Source organism: Somniosus microcephalus, chromosome 10 (assembly GCF_052327205.1).
Source record: "Somniosus microcephalus isolate GS21.2 chromosome 10, FLI_Smic_1.0, whole genome shotgun sequence".
In the NCBI taxonomy this organism is placed as follows: Eukaryota; Metazoa; Chordata; class Chondrichthyes; order Squaliformes; family Somniosidae; genus Somniosus; species Somniosus microcephalus.
In genome coordinates, this window is record NC_140996.1 from 234490638 (window position 1) to 234514091 (window position 23454).

The window sequence follows — 23454 nt, forward strand, 5'->3', positions numbered from 1 at the left end:
TGTGTGAAGAAGTGTTTCCTGACATCACCCCTGAACGGCCTGGCTCTAATTGCCCCCTTGATCTGGATTCCTGCACCAGAGGAAATAGTTTCTTTCTATCTACCCTTTTAAACGCTTTAATCAGATCAACCCTTAACCGTCTAAACTCGAGGGAATACAAGCCAAGTTTATGTAACCTATCCTCATAATTTAACCATTTAAGCCCATTTGTCAGTCAGAAAACAGCCGCCTCCGATCGCCAGCTTGATTTGCTGATGGTGCCAGGCCAAAGGATCGGATCTGCTCACCTACTGAGTGAAATTAAGATGTATTTTTGTTTTCAAAGACTAGAATCATAGAAAGTTACAGCGTGGAAGGAGGCCATTCGGCCCGTCGTGCCTGTGCCAGCTCTTTGAACGAGCTGTCGTGCTCAGTCCCACCCCGCTGCTGTGTGTCCGCAACCCGGTCAGTTCCTCATCCTCAACCCGTCCAACTCCCTTTTACAATTATTGATGAATCAGCTTCCACCACCTTTTCAGGTCGACATTCCAGATCCCGACAACTGAGTGAAAAGATTCCTCCTCCTCTCCCCTCTCGATCTTCTACCAATGATTTTGAATCTGTGACCTCTGGTTATTGACCCACTCGCCCGAGGGAAGAGGTTTTCTCCATTTACTCGATCAAAACCTCATCATCTTGCAAACCTCTATTGGGTCACCTCTTCACCTTCTCTGTTCCCAGGAGAACAGTCCCAACTTTTCCAACCTCTCCTCATAAATGAAGTCCCTCATCCCGGGTCACATCCTGGTAAACCTCTTCTGACCCTTTCTAAGGTCTTTACATCTTCCCTGGTGTGGGGCCCAGAACTGTCCACAATACTCCAGCTGAGGCCTAAGCAAAGGGTAGGCAATGGTAGTGGAAATCTGGAATAAATTGGACTGGAAAGCTGGGGGTCAATTGAAAATTTTCAAGACAGATTTAGATTTTTGAAGGAGGCCATTCGGCCCATCGTGTCTGTGCCGGCCGACAGAGCTCTCCAGCCTAATCCCACTTTCCAGCTCTTGGTCCGTAGCCCTGTAGGTTACGGCACGTCAAGTACATAGCCAAGTACTTTTTAAATGTGATGAGTGTTTCTGCCTTGACCACCCTTTCAGGCAGTGAGTTCCAGACCCCCACCACCCTCTGGGTGAAGAAACCTCCCCTCAAATCCCCTCTAAACCGTCTACCAATTACCTTAAATCTCTGTCCCCTGGTTATTGACCCTTCTGCTAAGGGAAATAGGTCCTTCCTATCCACTATCTAGGCCCCTCATAATTTTATACACCTCAATTAGGTCTCCCCTCACCCTCCTCTGTTCCAAAGAAAACATCCCCAGCCTATCCGATCTTTCCTCCTAGCTAAAATTCCCCAGCCCAGGCACCATCCTTGTAAATCTCCTCTGCACCCTCTCTAGTGCAGTCACATCCTTCCTGTAATGTGGTGACCAGAACTGCACGCAGTATTCTAACGATGGCCTAACTAGTGTTTTATACAGTTCAAGCATAACCTCCCTGCTCCTATATCCTTGGCTAATAAAGGAAAGTATCCCAAATGCTTGTTGTGTGAACATGTACAGAAACACACGCACACCTATATGACGTCAGCCGTGGCTCAGTGGGCAGCGCTCTCGCCACTGAGCGAGAAGGTCGTGGGTTCAAGTCCCACTCCAGAGACCTGAGTCCATAATCCAGGCTGACAATTCAATGCAGTACTGAGGGAGCGCCGCACTGTCGGAGGGGCTGTACTGAGGGAGCGCCGCACTGTCGGAGGGGCTGTACTGAGGGAGCGCCGCACTGTCGGAGGGGCTGTACTGAGGGAGCGCTGCACTGTCGGAGGGGCAGTACTGAGGGAGCGCCGCACTGTCGGAGGGGCTGTACTGAGGGAGCGCCGCACTGTCGGAGGGGCAGTACTGAGGGAGCGCCGCACTGTCGGAGGGGCTGTACTGAGGGAGCGCCGCACTGTCGGAGGGGCAGTACTGAGGGAGCGCCGCACTGTCAGAGGGGCAGTACTGAGGGAGCGCCGCACTGTCGGAGGGGCTGTACTGAGGGAGCGCCGCACTGTCGGAGGGGCAGTACTGAGGAAGCGCCGCACTGTCGGAGGGGCAGTACTGAGGGAGCGCCGCACTGTCGGAGGGGCAGTACTGAGGGAGCGCCGCACTGTCGGAGGGGCAGTACTGAGGGAGCGCCGCACTGTCGGAGGGGCAGTACTGAGGGAGCGCCGCACTGTCGGAGGGGCAGTACTGAGGGAGCGCTGCACTGTCGGAGGGGCGGTACTGAGGGAGTGCCGCACTCTCGGAGGGTCAGTACTGAGGGAGTGCTGCACTGTCGGAGGGGCAGTACTGAGGGAGCGCTGCACTGTCGGATGGGGCAGTACTGAGGGAGCGCTGCACTGTCGGAGGGGCGGTACTGAGGGAGCGCTGCACTGTCGGAGGGTCAGTACTGAGGGAGTGCTGCACTGTCGGAGGGGCAGTACTGAGGGAGTGCTGCACTGTCGGAGGGGCAGTACTGAGGGAGTGCTGCACTGTCGGAGGGGCAGTGCTGAGGGAGCGCCGCACTGTCGGAGGGGCAGTACTGAGGGAGCGCTGCACTGTCGGAGGGGCAGTACTGAGGGAGTGCCGCACTGTCGGATGGGGCAGTACTGAGGGAGCGCTGCACTGTCGGATGGGGCAGTACTGAGGGAGCGCTGCACTGTCGGAGGGGCTGTACTGAGGGAGCGCTGCACTGTCGGAGGGGCTGTACTGAGGGAGCGCTGCACTGTCGGATGGGGCAGTACTGAGGGAGCGCCGCACTGTCGGAGGGGCAGTACTGAGGGAGCGCTGCACTGTCGGAGGGGCAGTACTGAGGGAGCGCTGCACTGTCGGAGGGGCAGTACTGAGGGAGCGCCGCACTGTCGGAGGGGCAGTACTGAGGGAGCGCTGCACTGTCGGAGGGGCTGTACTGAGGGAGCGCTGCACTGTCGGATGGGGCAGTACTGAGGGAGCGCTGCACTGTCGGGAGGGGCAGTGCTGAGGAAGCGCTGCACTGTCGGAGAGGCAGTGTTGAGGGAGCGCCGCACTGTCGGAGGGGCTGTACTGAGGGAGCGCTGCACTGTCGGAGGGGCAGTGCTGAGGGAGCGCTGCACTGTCGGAGGGGCTGTACTGAGGGAGCGCTGCACTGTCGGAGGGGCTGTACTGAGGGAGCGCTGCACTGTCGGAGGGGCTGTACTGAGGGAGCGCTGCACTGTCGGAGGGGCAGTACTGAGGGAGCGCTGCACTGTCGGAGGGGCTGTACTGAGGGAGCGCTGCACTGTCGGAGGGGCTGTACTGAGGGAGCGCTGCACTGTCGGAGGGGCTGTACTGAGGGAGCGCTGCACTGTCGGATGGGGCAGTACTGAGGGAGCGCTGCACTGTCGGGAGGGGCAGTGCTGAGGAAGCACTACACTGTCGGAGAGGCAGTGTTGAGGGAGCGCCGCACTGTCGGAGGGGCTGTACTGAGGGAGCGCTGCACTGTCGGGAGGGGCAGTGCTGAGGAAGCACTACACTGTCGGAGAGGCAGTGTTGAGGGAGCGCCGCACTGTCGGAGAGGCAGTGTTGAGGGAGCGCCGCACTGTCGGAGGGGCAGTACTGAGGGAGCGCTGCACTGTCGGAGGGGCTGTACTGAGGGAGCGCTGCACTGTCGGATGGGGCAGTACTGAGGGAGCGCTGCACTGTCGGGAGGGGCAGTGCTGAGGGAGCGCTGCACTGTCGGAGGGGCGCTGCACTGTTGGAGGGGCAGTACTGAGGGAGTGCCGCACTCTCGGAGGGGCGGTACTGAGGGAGCGCCGCACTGTCGGTGGGGGCGGTGCTGAGGGAGCGCCGCACTGTCGGAGGGGCAATACTGAGGGAGCGCCGCACTGTCGGAGGAGCGGTGCTGAGGGAGCGCCGCACTGTCGGAGGGTCAGTACTGAGGGAGCGCCGCACTGTCGGAGGGGGCAGTGCTGAGGGAGCGCCGCACTGTCGGAGGGGGCAGTGCTGAGGGAGCGCCGCACTGTCGGAGGGGCAGTACTGAGGGAGCGCTGCACTGTCGGAGGGTCAGTACTGAGGGAGCGCCGCACTGTCGGAGGGGCAATACTGAGGGAGCGCCGCACTGTCGGAGGGGCAGTACTGAGGGAGCGCTGCACTGTCGGAGGGGGCAGTGCTGAGGGAGCGCCGCACTGTCGGAGGGGCAGTACTGAGGGAGCGCTGCACTGTCGGAGGGTCAGTACTGAGGGAGCGCCGCACTGTCGGAGGGGCAATACTGAGGGAGCGCCGCACTGTCGGAGGGGCAGTACTGAGGGAGCGCTGCACTGTCGGCAGTGCCATCTTTCGGATGAGACGTTAAACCGAGGCCCCGTCTGCCCTCTCAGGTGGACGTAAAAGATCCCATGGCCCCTATTTCAAAGAAGAGCAGGGGAGATGTCCCCAGTGTCCTGGCCAATATTTATCCCTCAACCAACATCATTGTATAAATCAGATTATCTGGTCATTATCATGTTGCTGTTTGTGGGAGCTTGCTGTGCGCAAATTGGCTGCCGTGTTTCCTACATTATAACAGTGGCTACACTCCAAAAAGCACTTCATTGGCTGTAAAGCGCTTTGGGACGTCCTCAGGTGGTGAAAGGTGCTATGGAAATGCAAGTTTCTGCTTTTTGTACATCCACACTGATAGGTGCCCAAGCAAGCGATCTTCTATAAACAGACACAGATACTCATCCCAATGCACGCACACACTCAGTACTGAGTGTCCATGGAGAGATGGGGAGCTGTTCCTCAGCCCACTCAATTTACTGGAGTATTTTTATGTTTTACTAAACACAGGATTGCTGTTGCACACTGATGGTGTATTTACTACTGTGAAGCTCTGATCTTCTCAGTCTCTTCATTGATTCCTGTTTTGCTTTTTCAGTTTCTAGAACTGATAACTTTCCCAATCCTTTGTTCCAGAATCCGAAGCTGGTTTTGCTTTGGTTTGACAGGTGAGATTCAGAGGTGGGGGGTGGATAGCGTTCCCCAATCCTCCATTGATCAGGGTCTCTCGCTGTGGGGTTCCATGTGCCTGGAATGAGGTGTGGAGGGTCTCCAGCATTGACGGTGTTTGGTGGGATTTGGGAGATTGGAGGGGTTCTTCAGGATTGAGTGGGCTCGATGGGGGGGGGGGGGTCTCCGGGGATGAGGTTCAGTGAGGTGGTCACGATTGAGGGGGTTTGGGGGGTCTCTGGGTTTGAGGGGGGTCGTTCCACAATCCCCCATTGTCAGATCTTCTCCACCTTGAGCCGTGGGCGCTGTGCAGACTCCAGACCCCAGACCCCCAGACCCAGACTCCAGACCCACACAGACTCCAGACCCAGACCCCCCAGACCCCCCACCCCCAGACCCACACAGACTCCAGACCCAGCCCCCCAGACCCACCCCCAGGCTCAGACTCCAGACCCCCAGACCCAGACCCACACAGACTCCAGACCCACACAGACTCCAGACCCAGCCCCCCAGAGCCAGACCCCCCAGACCCAGACTCAGACCCCCCCCAGACCCAGACCCCGCAGACCCAGACTCAGACCCCCCAGACCCAGACTCAGATTCCAGACCCCAGATCCAGACCCACCCCCAGACCCCGCAGACCCCACCCCCAGACCCAGACCCACCCCCAGACTCAGACCCCCCAGACCCAGCCCCACCCCCAGACCTCGCAGACCCCACCCCCAGACTCCAGGACTTCAGTCTCCCGGTAGCCGGGGAGTCGCGGGTGGGACTGAAGCGGTGAGGAATCCTCTCTCTGCCTCTGATGGTGATGGCAGCCTCCGGCTTGCTCCCACTGATCTGCCTCTCTCTCTTCACAGGTATTTACCAGTCTGAACATTCACCTGAAAACTGAATCAACCTGAACTGTTACAGGAATTTTCTTGGAGTTGGGGTTTAAAGGGATGTTGCTTCTAATCCTGATTCTTGGATGGAATTTGTTGCATTCAAATGAAACGCTTTTTTTGAAAGCATTTCGTTAGTTTAAGGGTGTTTTGGTGCTGATCGCCCTGCCTGTGATTGTGGGCGGACAGTCCCGCGGTCCTGGTCTCGCTGGCCTGGGAGTTTGTGGGGAGAGACAGCGGGAGCTTCCCTCACCCCCGGGGCTCAAACAAAGCCCCAGCCAGCGGGAGAAACCCAGACCCTGCTCCAGAAACACACTCACCCCCTCCCTCTCTCTCTCTCACTTCCTGGCTATATTTTTCTTTCTGTTCTTCCTCCACCTTTCCCCTCTTTCTGCCTGTGTCTCTTTCTCTCTCTATCAGTTTCTCTTTAATGTACTTTTCTGTCTCTTTGTCCCTGTGTCTCTGCTTGCAATCTTTCTCCATATATCTCTCTCCTTTCTCTCAATCTATTTCTCTCTCCCTCTATCTGTCAGTCCCTGTTTTTATCACATTCTCCTCTGTCTGTCTACCTCCCCTCTCCCTCCCTCTCTTTCCTCTCAACTGTCTGTTTAAAAATGTTCTTTTGAGAAAGGTTTAGTGACATTTTAGATGATCAGATGTTCTCACCCAGAGACCCACCAGGTATCAGTGATCGCCGGAGCGACAGCCGCCATCCCTGAAATGCGAAAGCTGTTTTGCGAATGATGAACGAAAATGAGATTAGATTAAATCTGTGCTGTAATTATTTCCTGTGTTCACATATGCTCCCCTCCCATGTGCAGAGGAGGATTTCAACGAGGGGTCTTTGCTCCACATTCTGTGCCGGGGTCTCGGTGCCAACAGGACTGATTCTTTCACCTTAACAGACCTCACTCACACTCTCCTTTCCATCGATTCCAGGGTCATTCTGTGCCAACGGCAAACTTGCCCACCAGCTCCTCCGAGACTTATTTGCGAATTACTCCAGCGCTTTGAGACCAGTACAGAACACAGATCAGGCACTCAATGTCACTCTGCAAATCACTCTCTCCCAGATTATAGACATGGTAAGGTGCCCCCTCAGTGTGTTCCCTCAACACCCTCTGTTCCCCAGTGTGTTCCTACTGTTCCCCAGTGTGTTCCCTCTGTTCCCCAGTGTGTTCCCTCAACACCCTCTGTTCCCCAGTGTGTTCCCACTGTTCCCCAGTGTGTTCCCTCAACACACTCTGTTCCCCAGTGTGTTCCCTCCGTTCCCCAGTGTGTTCCCTCTATTCCCCAGTGTGTTCCCTCCGTTCCCCAGTGTGTTCCCTCTATATCCCGCTGTTCCCCAGTGTGTTCCCTCTATATCCCTGTTCCCCAGTGTGTTCCCTCTATTCCCCAGTGTATTCCCTCTGTTCCCCAGTGTGTTCCCTCTATATCCCGCTGTTCCCCAGTGTGTTCCTTCTATATCCCTGTTCCCCAGTGTGTTCCCTCTGTTCCCCAGTGTGTTCCCTCTGTTCCCCAGTGTGTTCCCCAGTGTGTTCCCTCTGTTCCCCAGTGTGTTCCCCAGTGTGTTCCCTCTGTTCCCCAGTGTGTTCCCCAGTGTGTTCCCTCTGTTCCCCAGTGTGTTCCCTCTATATCCCGCTGTTCCCCAGTGTGTTCCCTCTATATCCCTGTTCCCCAGTGTGTTCTCCAGTGTGTTCCCTCTATATCCCGCTGTTCCCCAGTGTGTTCCCTCTATATCCCGCTGTTCCCCAGTGTGTTCCCTCTATATCCCGCTGTTCCCCTCAAGGGGGTTGGAATACACAGGGGAGAAGTGATGCTTCAGTTGTACAGAGCTCTGGTCAGACCCCAGCGGGAGTCACTGCGATCAGTTCTGGGCCCCGCACCTCAGGAAGGATATATCGGCCTCGGAGGGGGAGCAGCGCAGATTCACCAGAATGATACCGGGGCTAAAAGGGTTAAATTACGAGGACAGGTTGCCCAGACTGGGCTTGTATTCCCTCGAGTTTAGAAGATTAAGGGGTGATCTGATCGAGGTGTTTAAGATGATTAAAGGAGTTGATCGGGTCAAGAGAGAGAAACTCTTTCCTCTGGTGGGGGGAGTCCAGAACAAGGGGGCAGAACCTTAGAATTAGAGCCTGGCCGTTCATGGGTGATGTCAGGAAGCACTTCAAGGGATTAGAAGTGCATGTAACAAGGGCAATATGGTAATCATGGAGGACTTTAATCTACATATTGACTGGGCAAATCAAATTACCACTAATGGTGTGGAGGACGAATTCTTGGAATGCATGCGAGATGGTTTCCTGGATCAGTATGTGGAGGAACCAACCAGGGAACAGGCTATTCTGGATCTGGTACTCTGTAATGAGAAAGGGCTAATCAATAATCTTGTGGTAAAGGGGCCTTTAGGGACAAGTGACCATAATATGATTGAATTTTACATTAAGTTTGAGAGTGATGTAGTCCAATCTGAAACTAAGGTCTTCAATCTAAACAGAGGAAACTACAAGGGTATGAGGGACAAGTTGGCCATGGTAGATTGGGAGACTACACTAAAAGGTATGAAGGTGGACATACAATGGCTAACATTCAAGGAAATAATGCATAATTTGCAACAAACATATATTCCTCTAGGGCCTAAAAACCCAAAAGGAAAAGTGATCCAACCATGGCTAACAAAAGAAATTAAAGCTAGTATTAAGTCAAAGGAGGAAGCTTATAAAGTTGCCAGAAAAAGCAATCAGCCTGAGGATTGGGATCTTTTTAGAAATCAGCAAAGAGGGACCAAGAAATTGATAAAGAAAGGGAAAATGGAATATGAGCACAAACTCGCGAAATATAGAAAAACGGATTGTAAAAGCTTCTATAGGTATGTGAAAAGGAAAAGACTGGTGAAGGTAAATGTAGGTCCTTTACAGTCAGAGATGGGTGAATTTATAATGGGGAATGAGGAAATGCCAGAAAAATTAAATAAATACTTTGTTTCTGTCTTCACGGAGGAAGACACAAAAAACTCCCAGAAATACGAGAAAACCAAGGGTGTGACGAGAATGAGGAACTTAAAGAAATTATTATTAGTAAAAAAACAGTACTAGCAAAATTAATGGGACTAAAAGTCGATAAATCCCAAGGATCGAATGACCTACATCCTAGGGTTTTGAAAGAGGTGGCCATTGGGATAGTGGACGCATTGGTTGTCATCTTCCAAAATTCTATAGATTCTGGAGCGGTTCCTGCAGATTGGAGGATAGCAAATGTAACCCCGCTATTTAAGAAAGGGGGGAGAGAGAAAACGGGGAACTACAGACCTGTTAGCCTCACATCAGTAGTTGGGAAAATGCTGGAATCTATTATAAAGGATGCAATAACTGGGCACTTAGAAACTAATAGTAAGGTTGGGCAGAGTCAACATGGATTTATGAAAGGGAAATCCTGTTTGACAAACCTATTGGAGTTCTTTGAGGATGTAACTAGTGGAGTAGACAAAGGGGAACCGGTAGATGTGGTGTATCTGGATTTTCAGAAGGCCTTCGATAAGGTCCCACACAAGAGATTGGTGAACAAAATTAGGGCACATGGAATTGGGGGTAATATACTCGCATGGATTGAGAATTGGTTAATAGACAGAAAACAAAGAGTAGGGATAAACGGGTCTTTTTCAGGATGGCAGGCTAGTGGGGTACTGCAAGGATCGGTGCTTGGGCCCCAAGCTATTCACAATCTATATCAATGATTTGGATGAGGGGACTAAATGTAACATTTCCAAATTTGCTGATGATACAAAGCTAGGTGGCAGTGTCAGTTGCGAAGAGGATGTGAAGATCTCGACAGGCTCAGATCAGCCATGATCTTATTGAATGGCGGAGCAGGCTCGAGGGGCCGATTGGCCTACTCCTGCTCCTATTTCTTATGTTCTTATGTGAGTGAGCGAGAACATGGCAGATGGAACATAATGTGGATAAATGTGAAGTTATCCACTTTGGTAGAAAAAACAGAAAGGCAGAGTATTTCCTAAATGGTGAAAGATTGGGGAATGCAGATGCTCAAAGGGACCTGGGTGTCCTTGTACATGAGTCACTGAAAGTGAATGTGCAGGTGCAGCAAGCCATTGGGAAGGCAAATGGTAAGCTGGCCTTCATTACAAGAGGATTTGAGTACAGGAGTAAAGAAGTCTTACTCCAATTATATAGGGCCTTGGTGAGACCACACCTGGAGTACTGTGTACAATTTTGGTCGCCTTACCTAAGGAAGGATATACTTGCCATAGAGGGAGTGCAATGAAGGTTCACGAGATTGATTGCTAGGATGGTGGGACTGTCGTATGAGAAGAGATTGAGTAAACTAGGCCTGCATTCTCTTGAATTCAGAAGAATGAGAGGGGATCTCATTAAAGCATACAAAATTATTACAGGGCTTGATAGGATAGATGCTGGGAGAATGTTTCCCTTGGCTGGGGAGTCTAGAACCAGGGGCCACAGCCTCAGGATAAAGGGTAGGCCATTCAGGACTGAGATGAGAAGAAATTTCTTCACTCAGAGGGTGGTGAATCTTTGGAATTCTCTACCGCAGGGGGCTGTGGAGGCTCAGTCATTGGGTATATTCAAAACAGAAGTCGATAGATTTCTGACTAGTAAGGACATCAAGGGATATGGCAATAGGGCCGGTGAATGGAAACATAGAAACATAGAAGATAGGAGCAGGAGTAGGCCATTCGGCCCCTTGAGCCTGCTCCGCCATTTAATGAGATCATGGCTGATCATCCAAATTCAGTACCTGTTAGAATTTTATAAGTTTCAATGAGATCCCCTCTCATTCTTCTAAACTCCAGCGAGTACAAGCCCAATCGACCCAATCTCTCCTCATACGTCATTCCTGCCGTCCCAGGTATCAGTTGAGGCAGAAGATCAGCCACGATCTCATTGAATGGCGGAGCAGGCTCGAGGGGCCGAATGGCCTCCTCCTGTTCCTATGTCAGTGGCACTCCGCTCCATTGACCCAATGGGCCTGGCCACAATGGCCCGTCTGACATCAAGACCTGGATGAGACAAAACGTCCTCCCGTTGAACGCCAGCAAACCTGAAGCCGCGGTCTTGGGACCCCCTGCCTCCAGCTTCGCTTCCCTCGAACTCCCTGGCTGCCATCTTCAGCTGAACCAGGAAGAGCATTTCCTCAGCATCTCGCTTGACCCTGAGGTTAACTCCGTCCCCCCCATGGGCCCACTCCCAACACTAAAACGACCTCCTTCCGCCCACACATTACCCACCTTGGCCCTGACTCTCTTTCCCTGCTCTTCTAAGAAATAGTACAGCACTGGGAGCGTCAGCCTAGATTTTTGTGCTCAAGTCTCTGGAGTGGGACTTGAACCCACAACTTTCTGACTCAGAGGCGAGAGTGCTGCCCGCTGAGCCACAGCATTGCCCGCTCACCCTCGCAGAGAAGAGTCACTCGTTGGCCAAGGTGCTAGAAAGTACCTGCATCAAGATGTTAGGAAATGGGTAGGATTGGGGTCTTTTGTGATGCCCCCCATGGTCGAATAACCTGCCAAAACTCATTGCTCAGGCTCATACATATTGAATAGGGGTGAGCTACTGGAAGATCACTGGCGTACAGGATACCATACTCCGGCAAGAGTTGGGAGAATAGGATCTCCAATTGGGCCATAAGGCCTAACTCTTGTCCAGTGCTACACATTACATTATACACAGAGGGTACAGCACAGAAACAGGCCATTCGGCCCAACTGGCCCGTGCCGGTGTATATTCTCCACACGAGCCTCCTCCCACCCCTCGTCATCTCACCCCATCACCATATCCTTCTATTCCCTTCTCCCTCATGTGTTTATCCAGCTTCCCCTTAAATGCATCTCTGCTCTTCACCTCAGCCACTCCATAGACTAACGTGCCTATTATATTTCAGGATGAAAGGAACCAGATTTTGACAACTTACCTGTGGATCAGACAGGTGTGGAAGGATGCATTCCGACGCTGGAATAAGGATGACTATGATGGGCTTGATGCCATACGTATACCTGGTCGATATCTATGGAGGCCTGATATAGTCGTATATAACAGGTAGGTCTGCCTGGTATTAAGCTCAAGCCCACCTTTTATGTATTGGATTCTGGCCAGAGACAGGAGCAGCAGAGCCCAAGCAGTGCGTGCTGAGCTGGGCAGAGGGCACGGTCGCCCACTGTCTGACCCGTGGAGAGGGGGGAGATATTTTCCTTCACGTTATTGCTAATGGTACATCGTTTACTCTCCCGGCTTTCTCCTCGTTTCTCTCCTCTGATCTTTCTCTCTTTATTCTCCTCGTCCTCTTCTCCACTCCGTTCCTCTCCTCTCTTTCTCTTCTCTCTTCTGTTCGCTTTCCGATCTGCAGGAAGTTGTAAAGGGACAACGACAGGTTCAGTGAGTGGTCAAAACTGTGGCCGATGGAGTTTAATGTGAGCAAGTGTGAGATCGTCCACTTTGGACCCAACAAAGATAAATCAGAATTTTCTAAATAGTGAGAGACTCGGAGCTGTAGAGGAGCCGAGAGATTGAGGGGTCCATGTACACAAATCACTAAAAGCTAGTGGACAGGCACAAAAAATAATTATAATGGCTATTGGAATGTTGGCCTTTATCTCGAGGGGACTGGAATACACGGGAGAAGTGATGCTTCAGCTGTAACGAGCTCTGGTCAGACCCCAGCGGGAGTCACTGTGTTCAGTTCCGGGCCCCGCACCTCAGGAAGGATATATCGACCTCGGAGAGGGAGCAGCGCAGATTCACCAGAATGATACCGGGACTGAAAGGGTTAAATTACGAGGACAGGTTGCTCAGACTGGGCTTGTATTCCCTCGAGTTTAGAAGATTAAGGGGTGATCTAATCGAGGTGTTTAAGATGATTAAAGGAGTTGATCGGGTCGAGAGAGAGAGAAACTCTTTCCTCTGGTGGGGGGAGTCCAGAACAAGGGGGCAGAACCTTAAAATTAGAGCCAGGCCGTTCAGGGGTGATGTCAGGAAGCACTTCTTCACACAAAGGGTGGTGGGAATCTGGAACTCTCCCCCCCCCCAAAGGCTGTGGGTGCTGGGGGTCAATTGAAAATTTCAAGACTGACATCGATAGATTTTTGCTGGGTAAGGGTATCGAGGAATATGGAGCAAAGGCGGGGAGATGGAATTAAGATAAAGATCAACCCTGACCTAATTGAATGACGGAACAGGATTAAGAGGCTGAATGGCCTCCTCCTGTCTCTATGTTGTTGGGTCAGTTCCCTTCGTAACTCCATTGAGAAAGCACCATCACCACACGGACTGCAGCGGTTCAAGAAGAGGGCCCACCACCATCTTCTCAAGGGCAACTAGGGATGGGCAATAAATGTGGGCCTTTTAACCCACATGCCAAGAACAAATGTTCAACAATTACCCCTCAGTGACATAGCGTCTTACTCCCGATCCCTATTCAGTGACTGCCCCCCCTCCGGCCCCGCCATTCCCCCACCACACTGGAAAGTCAGTCAAAGACAGGATCGAGCTGGGCTGTGATGCCTTGCGTGGTCGAATATCCTGCCGACTCTGACTGCCCAGGTTGAGCTTAGACATGAAGAGTAGATGCTTGGGTGAGGTACCAGAGAGGAACCAGCGGTTCACAGCTTGGCGTCACACTATCGGTTCACCGCGGCGCTGGTTCCAGTTAGTGCCTTGTACAAACTGCCGAGTGTCTTCACTGCGCAATGTTACAAAGCTGCTGCAGTTGTCCTCACGCGTGGGAGGAACAATTGGGACGGAGCAATTGCTGGACGACAATAGACCCCCGTCCACCCAGTTCACCTTCTGCCATCCTGGTAGTCGCAGGATACATAGATACATAGAAGATAGGAGCAGGAGTAGGCCATTCGGCCCACTCGAGCCTGCTCCACCATTCAACAAGATCATGGCTGATCATCCAAATTCAGTACCCTGTCCCTGCAGGAGATTAGTCTTCAATCCCTGGTAACTCCAGGGCAATCCGAGAGGGTTGGCAACCCCGAATGTTGGGTCTATGGGCAAAAGAATCAGATGGGAGATGAGGAAAACATTTTTTTTCGCACCCAATCACAACCTAGGGACGTCCCAAAGAGCTTTACAGCCAATGAAGTACTTTGTGACACGCAGTCACTGTTGGAATGTAGGAAACGCGACAGCCAATTCACGCACAGCAAGATCCCACAAACAGCAATGTCCAGAGCATCTGTTTTTTTAAGTGATGTTGGTTAAATAAATAAATATCGGCCCCTGGACACCAGGGAGAACTCCCCCCTGCTCCTCTTCAAAATAGTGGGCCTGGGATCTTTTACGTCCACCCGAGAGGGCAGACGGGGCCTGGGTTTACGGTCTCTGTAGTCGCTGTTGCAATGCAGGGAAACGCGGCAGCCAATTTGGGCACAGCAAGAGCCAACAAATAGCAATGGGATAAATGACCAGACTGAGGGGCGAACGTTGGCCGGGACACATTGACCTGGTTTCTGGAGCAATCCCATTGGTCAGGTTCATTCTGTAGACCTTTGAGTTGAGTGAGTTGTGACACCTGTCCTCTTCTTCATCCCCCCTCCCCCCCTCCCCTCCCACTCCCCCTCCCCCACTCTTCACTCCCCCCCTCTCCCCCCTCCCCTCCCACTCCCCCCTCCCTCCTCCCCCCCACTCCCCCTCCCCCACTCTTCACTCCCCCCCTCTCCCCCCTCCCCCACTCCCCTCCCCCCCACTCCCCCTCCCCCACTCTTCACTCCCCCCCCTCTCCCCCCTCCCCCCTCCCTCCCTGCCCCCTCCCCTCCCCCCTCCTCCACTCCCTCCCCTCCCCCTCTCTCCCTGCCCTCCCCCTCCCCTCCCTCCCCCACTCCCCATTCTCCCCCCTCCCTGCCTGCCCCCTCCCCTCCCTCCCTCCCCCTCCCTGCCCCCTCCCCCACTCCCCACTCCCCCACTCTTCACTCCCCCTCCCTCTCCCCGCTCCCCTCCCCCTCTCCCTCCCTTCCCCCTCCCCCACTCCCCACCCTCCCTGCCTGCCCCCTCCCCTCCCTCCCTCCCCCTCCCTGCCCCCTCCCCCACTTCCCACTCTCCTCCCCCTCCCTGCCTGCCTCCTCCCCTCCCTCCCTCCCCCTCCCCCACTCCCCCCTCCCTGCCACCCTCCCCCACTCCCCTCCCCACTCTCCTCCCCCTCCCTCCCTGCCCCCTCTCCTCCCCCCTCCCCATTCTCCCCTCCCTTCCCCTCCCTGCCCACTCCCCTCCCACCTCCCCCACTCTCCTCCCCCTCCCCCACTCTTCTCCCCCCTTCCCCCTCCCTCCCCTCCCCTCCCCACTCTTCTCCCCCTCCCTCTCCCTCCCTGCCCATGCCCCTTATCCCTCCCCCACTCTCCCTCCCCCTCCCTCTCCCTCCTCCCCCACTCCCCACTCCCCTCTTCTCACCCTCTCCCTCTCCCTCCCTGCCCCTTCCCCTCCCCAACTCCCCCCCTCCCCTTCCCCACTCCCCTCCCTCCTCCCCCCCTCCAGTGCCGATGATCAATTCACCAGCTCCGTGGAAACCAATGTGGTGCTCAGGCACGATGGGCAGGTCACCTGGGATTCCCCCGCCATCACCAGAACCTCTTGCAAGGTGAACGTCTCCCTCTTCCCGTTCGACGTCCAACAGTGCCCCTTGACCTTTGGCTCCTGGACCTACAACGGAAACCAGATCGACCTCCTGATGGGTTTGGGCGGCGGGGACCTCAGCGACTTTGTGGAGCACGTGGAGTGGGAGGTCCTGGGCATGCCTGCCGAGAGGAACGTCGTCCTGTACGGGTGCTGCGCGGAGCCCTACCCCGACGTGACCTTCACCCTCCTCCTGCAGAGACGGGCCTCCTTCTATGTCTATAACCTGCTCCTGCCCTGCGTGATGATTTCCTCCCTGGCCCCCCTGAGCTTCTACTTGCCGGCGGGCTCCGGTGAGAAGGTTTCGCTGGGCCTCACCGTGCTGCTGGCTCTCACCGTCTTCCAGCTGCTGGTGGCGGAGATCATGCCGCCGTCGGAGAACGTGCCGCTCATCGGTGAGTCGCGTTTTGTTTGGAATTGTCTCAGCTGTGGCTCAGTGGGTGTCGCTCTCGCCTCCGAGTCAGAAAGTCAAGGCTTCAAGTCTCACTCCAGAGACTTGAGCACAAAATCCAGGCCCACACTCCCAGTGCAGTAACAAGAAAACCTAACACCTTTCAATGACCTCAGGATCACCCAAAGCACTTTACAATGAAGTGCCTTTGAAGTGCAGTCACTGTTGTAATGTGGGAAACGCGGCAGCCAATTTGTGCACAGCAAGCTCCCACAAACAGCAATGTGATAATGAGCAGATAATCTGTTTTACTGATGTTGATTCAGGGATAAATATTGGCCCCAGGACACCGGGGAGAACTCCCCTGCTCCTCTTCAAATAGTGGCCGTGGGATCTTTTACACCCACCTGAGAGAGCAGACGGGGCCTCAATTTAACGTCTCATCCGAAAGACTGCCCCTCCGACAGTGTGGCGCTCCCTCAGTACTGCCCCTCCGACAGTGCGGCGCTCCCTCAGTACTGCCCCTCCGACAGTGCGGCGCTCCCTCAGTACTGCCCCTCCGACAGTGCGGCGCTCCCTCAGTACTGCCCCTCCGACAGTGCGGCGCTCCCTCAGTACTGCCCCTCCGACAGTGCGGCGCTCCCTCAGTACTGCCCCTCCGACAGTGCGGCGCTCCCTCAGTACTGCCCCTCCGACAGTGCGGCGCTCCCTCAGTACTGCCCCTCCGACAGTGCGGCGCTCCCTCAGTACTGCCCCTCCGACAGTGCGGCGCTCCCTCAGTACTGCCCCTCCGACAGTGCGGCGCTCCCTCAGTACTGCCCCTCCGACAGTGCGGCGCTCCCTCAGTACTGCCCCTCCGACAGTGCGGCGCTCCCTCAGTACTGCCCCTCCGACAGTGCGGCGCTCCCTCAGTACTGCCCCTCCGACAGTGCGGCGCTCCCTCAGTACTGCCCCTCCGACAGTGCGGCGCTCCCTCAGTACTGCCCCTCCGACAGTGCGGCGCTCCCTCAGTACTGCCCCTCCGACAGTGCGGCGCTCCCTCAGTACTGCCCCTCCGACAGTGCGGCGCTCGCTCAGTACTGCCCCTCCGACAGTGCGGCGCTCCCTCAGTACTGCCCCTCCGACAGTGCGGCGCTCCCTCAGTACTGCCCCTCCGACAGTGCGGCGCTCCCTCAGTACTGACCCTCCGACAGTGCGGCGCTCCCTCAGTACTGCCCCTCCGACAGTGCGGCGCTCCCTCAGTACTGCCCCTCCGACAGTGCGGCGCTCCCTCAGTACTGCCCCTCCGACAGTGCGGCGCTCCCTCAGCACTGTCCCTCCGACAGTGCGGCTCTCCCTCAGTACTGCCCCTCCGACAGTGCAGCGCTCCCTCAGTACTGCCCCTCCGACAGTGCGGCGCTCGCTCAGTACTGCCCCTCCGACAGTGCAGCGCTCCCTCAGTACTGCCCCTCCGACAGTGCGGCGCTCGCTCAGTACTGCCCCTCCGACAGTGCGGCGCTCGCTCAGTACTGCCCCTCCGACAGTGCGGCGCTCCCTCAGTACTGCCCCTCCGACAGTGCAGCGCTCCCTCAGTACTGCCCCTCCGACAGTGCGGCGCTCCCTCAGTACTGCCCCTCCCACAGTGCAGCGCTCCCTCAGTACTGCCCCTCCGACAGTGCAGCGCTCCCTCAGTACTGCCCCTCCGACAGTGCGGCGCTCCCTCAGTACTGCCCCTCCCACAGTGCAGCGCTCCCTCAGTACTGCCCCTCCGACAGTGCAGCGCTCCCTCAGTACTGCCCCTCCGACAGTGCGGCGCTCCCTCAGTACTGCCCCTCCGACAGTGCGGCGCTCCCTCAGTACTGCCCCTCCGACAGTGCGGCGCTCGCTCAGTACTGCCCCTCCGACAGTGCGGCGCTCCCTCAGTACTGCCCCTCCGACAGTGCAGCGCTCCCTCAGTACTGCCCCTCCCACAGTGCGGCGCTCCCTCAGTACTGCACTGGGAGTGTTGGCCTGGATTATTGGTTGAAGTCTCTGGAGTGGGACTCGAAAGTGTCTCAGTGAGTAAAGGTATCATGCTGTAGTGTCGTGGTTACATTACTGGATTATTAATCCGGAAACCGAGAGTTCAAATCCCACCAGGGCACTTGGGTTATCTGGTATCAGTATCTGGTCTCAGTAAAAGCGACCATGAAGCTGTCAGATTGTCGTTAATGTCCTTCAGGGAAAGAAACCTGCCGTCCTTACCCGGTCTGGACTGTGTGTCAGTCCAGAAGGCGAGGAGTTGTTGTGATCTGGAATGCGCTGCCTGAAAGGGCGATGGAAGCAGATTCAATAACTTTCCAAAGGGAATTGGATAAATACTTGAAAAGGAGAAATTCACAGGGCTGTGGGGAAAGAGCAGGGGGAGTGGGACTAATTGGCGAGCTCGTTCAAAGAGCCGGCACAGGCACGATGGGCCGAATGGCTGCGTCATTCTATGAATAAACCTCATGACAGAGTTAATCTGTGGAATTTTGAGCAGGGCGCTAGACTAGTTCTTGTGGCCTACTTTGGTCAACTTTCCTTCTGGCAATTCTGCCCCAGTGACACCCTCCCCCGTCCTTGCCCAACTCCTCACTCCTCCATGCCCAGTCTGAGGGAGTCTGTCCACTGCCTGCGGAGTGGGGCGTTCCCTCGGCGGGTCGGTCTAGGCTGGGTCAGCAACCCTCCAGGACTGGCCCGGAATCTCCAGGAATAAAAGATTGATCTCCAGGACACGGCGGCCAGCAACACCCGGGTGAAACACCATCGGGGCATTTAAACAATTTTGTGCTTTTTATAAAAGTTCTTTGAACATTTTTCGATATTAGTTACACCAGAAAAAAAGCTGTCTGACTGACGGCCAAGGATCACCCAATCGGGGAATGATTAATCTCCCGCCCTCCACAAACTTCAGCTCATCCAAATCTCCGCTGCCCCGTGTCCTAACTCGCACCGGGTCCCGTTCACCCATCACCCCCTGTGCTCACTGCCCCGTGTCCTAACTCACACCCAGTCCCGTTCACCCATCACCCCCTGTGCTTGCTGACCTACACTGACTCCCAGTCCCGCAACACCTCGATTTTAAAATTCTCATCCTTGTGTTCAAATCCCTCCACGGCCTCGCCCCCCTCCCTATCTCTGTAACCTCCTCCAGCCCCACAACCCTCCGAGATCTCTGCGCTCCTCCAATTCTGGCCTCTTGCCCATCCCCGATTTTAATCGCTCCACCATTGGCGGCCGTGCCTTCAGCTGCCTGGGCCCTAAGCTCTGGAATTCCCTCCCGAAACCTCTCCGCCTCTCTCCTCCTTTAAGACGCTCCTTAAAACCTCCCTCTTTGACCAAGCCTTTGGTCACCTGTCCTAATATCTCCTTATGTGGCTCGGTGTCAAATTTTATTTGATAATCGCTCCTGTGAAGCACCTTGGGACATTTTACTATGTTAAAGACTCTATATAAATACAAGTTGTTGTTGTTACAGGGAAATACTACATTGCTACAATGACAATGATTACAGCTTCCACAGCCCTGACTATCCTGATCATGAACATCCATCACTGTGGTCCTGAGGCCAAGCCTGTCCCCCACTGGGCCAGAGTGGTCATCGTCCATCACATGGCCAGAGTCCTCTTCGTCTATGAAGTGGGCGAGAACTGTGCGAGTGGCATGGCAGCGGAATGGGACGGTCAGTCCGATCTGGCCGGCAGTGGTCATCGGCCGAGGGGGGAGGAGGAGGAGGCTGAAGAGGAAATGGCCGGCAAGGGGCAGGAGGAACCGGAGCAAATCCCCGGCCGCTCGGCCTCCCTCGACAACGCGCCCAGCAGCGGCCACAATGCGGGGAAGGAGGTCAAGCTGGGCCTCGGGGCGGCCAAGGGCGCCGGGGGTCACCGGGGCCGCGGGAGGAGCTGCCTCCGTCACCGGGAGAGGCTGATTGGGGACATCGAGTTCATCGCCAACTGCTTCCGCCGCCAGAGAGCAACTCGGAGCCGGACTGCGGAGTGGAAGAAAGTGGCCAAAGTGATGGACCGGTGCTTCATGTGGCTCTTTGTTATCATGGTCTTCGTCATGACCGCTCTAATCGTGGCCAAAGCTCTGTAGACCGAGCCACGCGCGCCCTGCGTATCTCTCTCCCGGGGGTGGGGGGGTTTCACACTCTCCGCTGGGGTGGTAATTGGGCAGAGCTGATCGCGCAGCCATCGTAGAACCTGCCTGATTTACATTCTATTGATGATCTGCTCCACCAGATTACCATCCCGGGAATCACCTAACACGGGAATTCAGGAGAAACTTCTTTACCCAGAGAGTGGTGAGAATGAGGAACTCGCTGCCACAGGGAGTGGTTGAGGCGAATAGTATAGATGCATAGAAACATAGAAGATAGGAGCAGGAGTAGGCCATTCGGCCCCTCGAGCCTGCTCCGCCATTTAATGAGATCATGGCTGATCATCCAAATTCAGTACCCTGTCCCTGCCTTCTCCCCATACCCCTTGATCCCTTTAGACTTAAGAAATATATCCAACTCCTTCTTGAATATATTTAATGAATTGGCCTCCACTGCCTTCTGTGGTAGAGAATTCCACAGGTTCACCACTCTCTGGGTGAAGAAATTCCTCTTCATCTCAGTCCTAAATGGCTTACCTCTTATCCTTAGACTGTGACCCCTGGTTCTGGAATCCCCGGCCATCGGGAACACCCTTCCTGCATCTAGTCTGTCCAGTCCTGTTAGAATTTTATGTTTCAATGAGATCCCCTCTCATTCTTCTAAACTCCAGCGAGTATAAGCCCAATCGACCTAATCTCTCCTCATACGTCATTCCTGCCATCCCAGGTATCAGTCTGGTGAATCTTCGTTGCACTCCCTCCGTGGCAAGAACATCCTTCCTCAGATAAGGCGACCAAAACTGCACACAATACTCAAGGTGTGGTCTCACCAAGGCCCTGTACAACTGCAGCAAGACATCCTTGCTCCAGTACTCGAATCCTCTCGCTATGAAGGCCAACATACCATTTGCCTTCTTAACCGCCTGCTGCACCTGCATGCTTACCTTCAGCGACTGGTGCACAAGGACACCCAGGTCTTGTTGCACTTCCCCTTTTCCCAATCTATTGCCGTTCAGATAATAATCTGTCTTCCTGTTTTTGCCACCAAAGTGGATAACCTCGCATTTATCCACATTATACTGCATTTGCCATGCATCTGCCCAATCACCCAACCTGTCCAAATCATACTGGAGTTTCTCTGCATCCTCCTCACAGCACACACGCCCACCCAGCTTTGTGTCATCTGCAAACTTGGAGATATTACATCTAGTTCCCTCGTCTAGATCATTTATATATATTGTGAATAGCTGGTGTCCTAGCACCGATCCCTACGGTACCCCACTAGTCACTGCCTGCCACTCGGAAAAAGACCCGTTTATTCCAACTCTTTGCTTCCTGTCTGCCAACCAGTTCTCTATCCAAGACAGTACCTTACCACCAATCCCATGTGCTTTAACTTTGCACGCTAATCTCTTATGCGGGACCTTATCGAAAGCCTTCTGAAAGTCCAAATACACCACATCCACTGGTTCTCCCTTATCTATTCTACCAGTTACATCCTCAAAAAATTCCAGTATATTAGTCAAGCATGATTTACCTTTTGTAAATCCATGTTGACTTTGTCCGATCCTGTCACTGTTTTCCAAGTGCTCTGTTATTACATCTTTTATAATGGACTGTAGCATTTTCCCCACTACCGATGTCAGGCTTACCGGTCTATAATTCCCCATTTTCTCTCTACCACATTTTTTAAATAGTGGGGTTACATTAGCTACCCTCCAATCTATGGGAACTGTTCTAGAGTCTATAGAATTTTGGAAGATGACCAGCAATGCATCTACTATTTCTAGGGCCACTTCCTTAAGTACCCTGGGATGTAGATTATCAGGCCCTGGGGATTTATCGGCCTTCAATGCCGTCAATTTCCCTAACACCATTTCCCTACAAATACTAATTTCATTCAATTCCTCCCTTTCATCAGACCCTATGTTCCCGACATCTCTGGGAGGTTATTTGTGTCCTCCTTTGTGAAGACAGAATCAAAGTATGTATTTAATTGGTCTGCCATTTCTTTGTTCCCCATTAAAAATTCCCCTGATTCTGACTGCAAGGGACCTACGCTTGACTTCACCAATCTTTGTTGTTTCATCATCAATGAAGTTGGATTATTCTCGCACTAACAATTGTTTATTGAGATACAAAATCACAATTATCACTACGTAAATTTGAACACTGAGTGTACAAGTAATTAATTACATATAAAATTAAAACAGAAAATGCCAGAAACACTCAGCAGGTCAGGCAGCATCCGTGGAGAGAGAAACAGAGTTAACGTTTCAGGTCGAAACCCTTCGTCAGAACTGGAAGAAGTTAGAGATGTAACAGGTTTTAAGCAAGTGCAGAACCAACATGAGAAGGGAAACAGAAAGCAATGAAGGCGAACAAGGTGAAAGAGACAAACGGAAATCCCATCGGAGGGAAGAGCAGAACTTCTTCAAGGTGGGCATTCCTGGGAGAGAAGTGGCCGTGAACCAAACACTAAATCAGATATAAATAGTTGTAGACAGAGTTATCTCGCAACTGGGATAACAAATAATTCATAGCGTTACTTTCCGCTATGAATGCCAGGTAAAGGCAGCTCACTGTAACTCTAGTTTACAATTAACTGGATTGCTGGACACCGAACGACAGGGTCTGAGATTACTGAATTGGTGAGATTAAATTAGGATTGACACCTTAGATGGCTGACAATGGAAAGCCCATCTATTGAACAGATCAGAGTCGATGTGACCAGGGATGAGGGACTTCAGTTATGAGGAGAGGCTGGAAAAGTTCAGACTGTTCCCCTTGGAACAGAGAAGGTGAAGAGGTTCTCAAGATGATGAGAGGTTTTGATCGAGTAAATGGAGAAAAACTCTTCCCTCGGGCGAGTGGGTCAATAACCAGAGGTCACAGATTCAAAATCATTGGCAAACGATCGAGAGGGGAGAGGAGGAGAAATGTTTTCACTCAGTTGTGGGGATCAGGAACGCTCGACCTGAAGAGGTAGCGGAAGCTGATTCCATCAATAATTGTAAAAGGGAGTTGGACGGGTTGAGGATGAGGAACTGACCGGGTTACGGACACACAGCGGGGGGGTGGGACTGAGCACGACAGCGCGTTCAAAGAGCTGGCACAGGCACGATGGGCCGAATGGCCTCCTCCTGTGCTGTAAGATTCTATGTGCTGGTGGTTAGCAGTGTTTCCAGAGCTTATACGACCTTGTCCTTACGAGCGGCGTGGTCGAGCTCACCTCCCACCCCTGGCTCGGTGGCGTTAGCTTCTGGAATGTTGAGTTGGTGAGTCCACACTTTGGTGGCGTTTACTCTGTTCCACCTGAACCCTCCTTACGTGCGAGTGACGATACCTGGGCTCGATGACTTAACTCTCTCCTTCCTTGATCTCAGTTAAGCGAGACTTATCGCTACCTGCAACTGGCTTGTAAAGCCGTACAAGTTGACGTAT

At 53.8% G+C, this 23454-nt stretch overlaps 1 protein-coding gene across 6 annotated transcripts in view; it reads left to right on the forward strand.

The window, feature by feature from the left end:
* nup98 (nucleoporin 98 and 96 precursor) overlaps positions 1-22054 on the forward strand; it is a 205840-nt gene extending 183786 nt beyond the window's left edge. For all 6 annotated transcript variants that reach the window (XM_085999815.1, XM_085999814.1, XM_085999812.1 and 3 more), the window contains 4 exons: positions 6814-6959; positions 11794-11948; positions 15384-15916; positions 19391-22054. In XM_085999815.1, the coding sequence (XP_085855941.1) occupies positions 6814-6959; positions 11794-11948; positions 15384-15916; positions 19391-20007 (1451 nt within the window). In that variant the 3' untranslated portion in view covers positions 20008-22054. The remainder of the gene's footprint in view (positions 1-6813; positions 6960-11793; positions 11949-15383; positions 15917-19390) is intronic.
* Positions 22055-23454: the final 1400 nt, after the last annotated feature.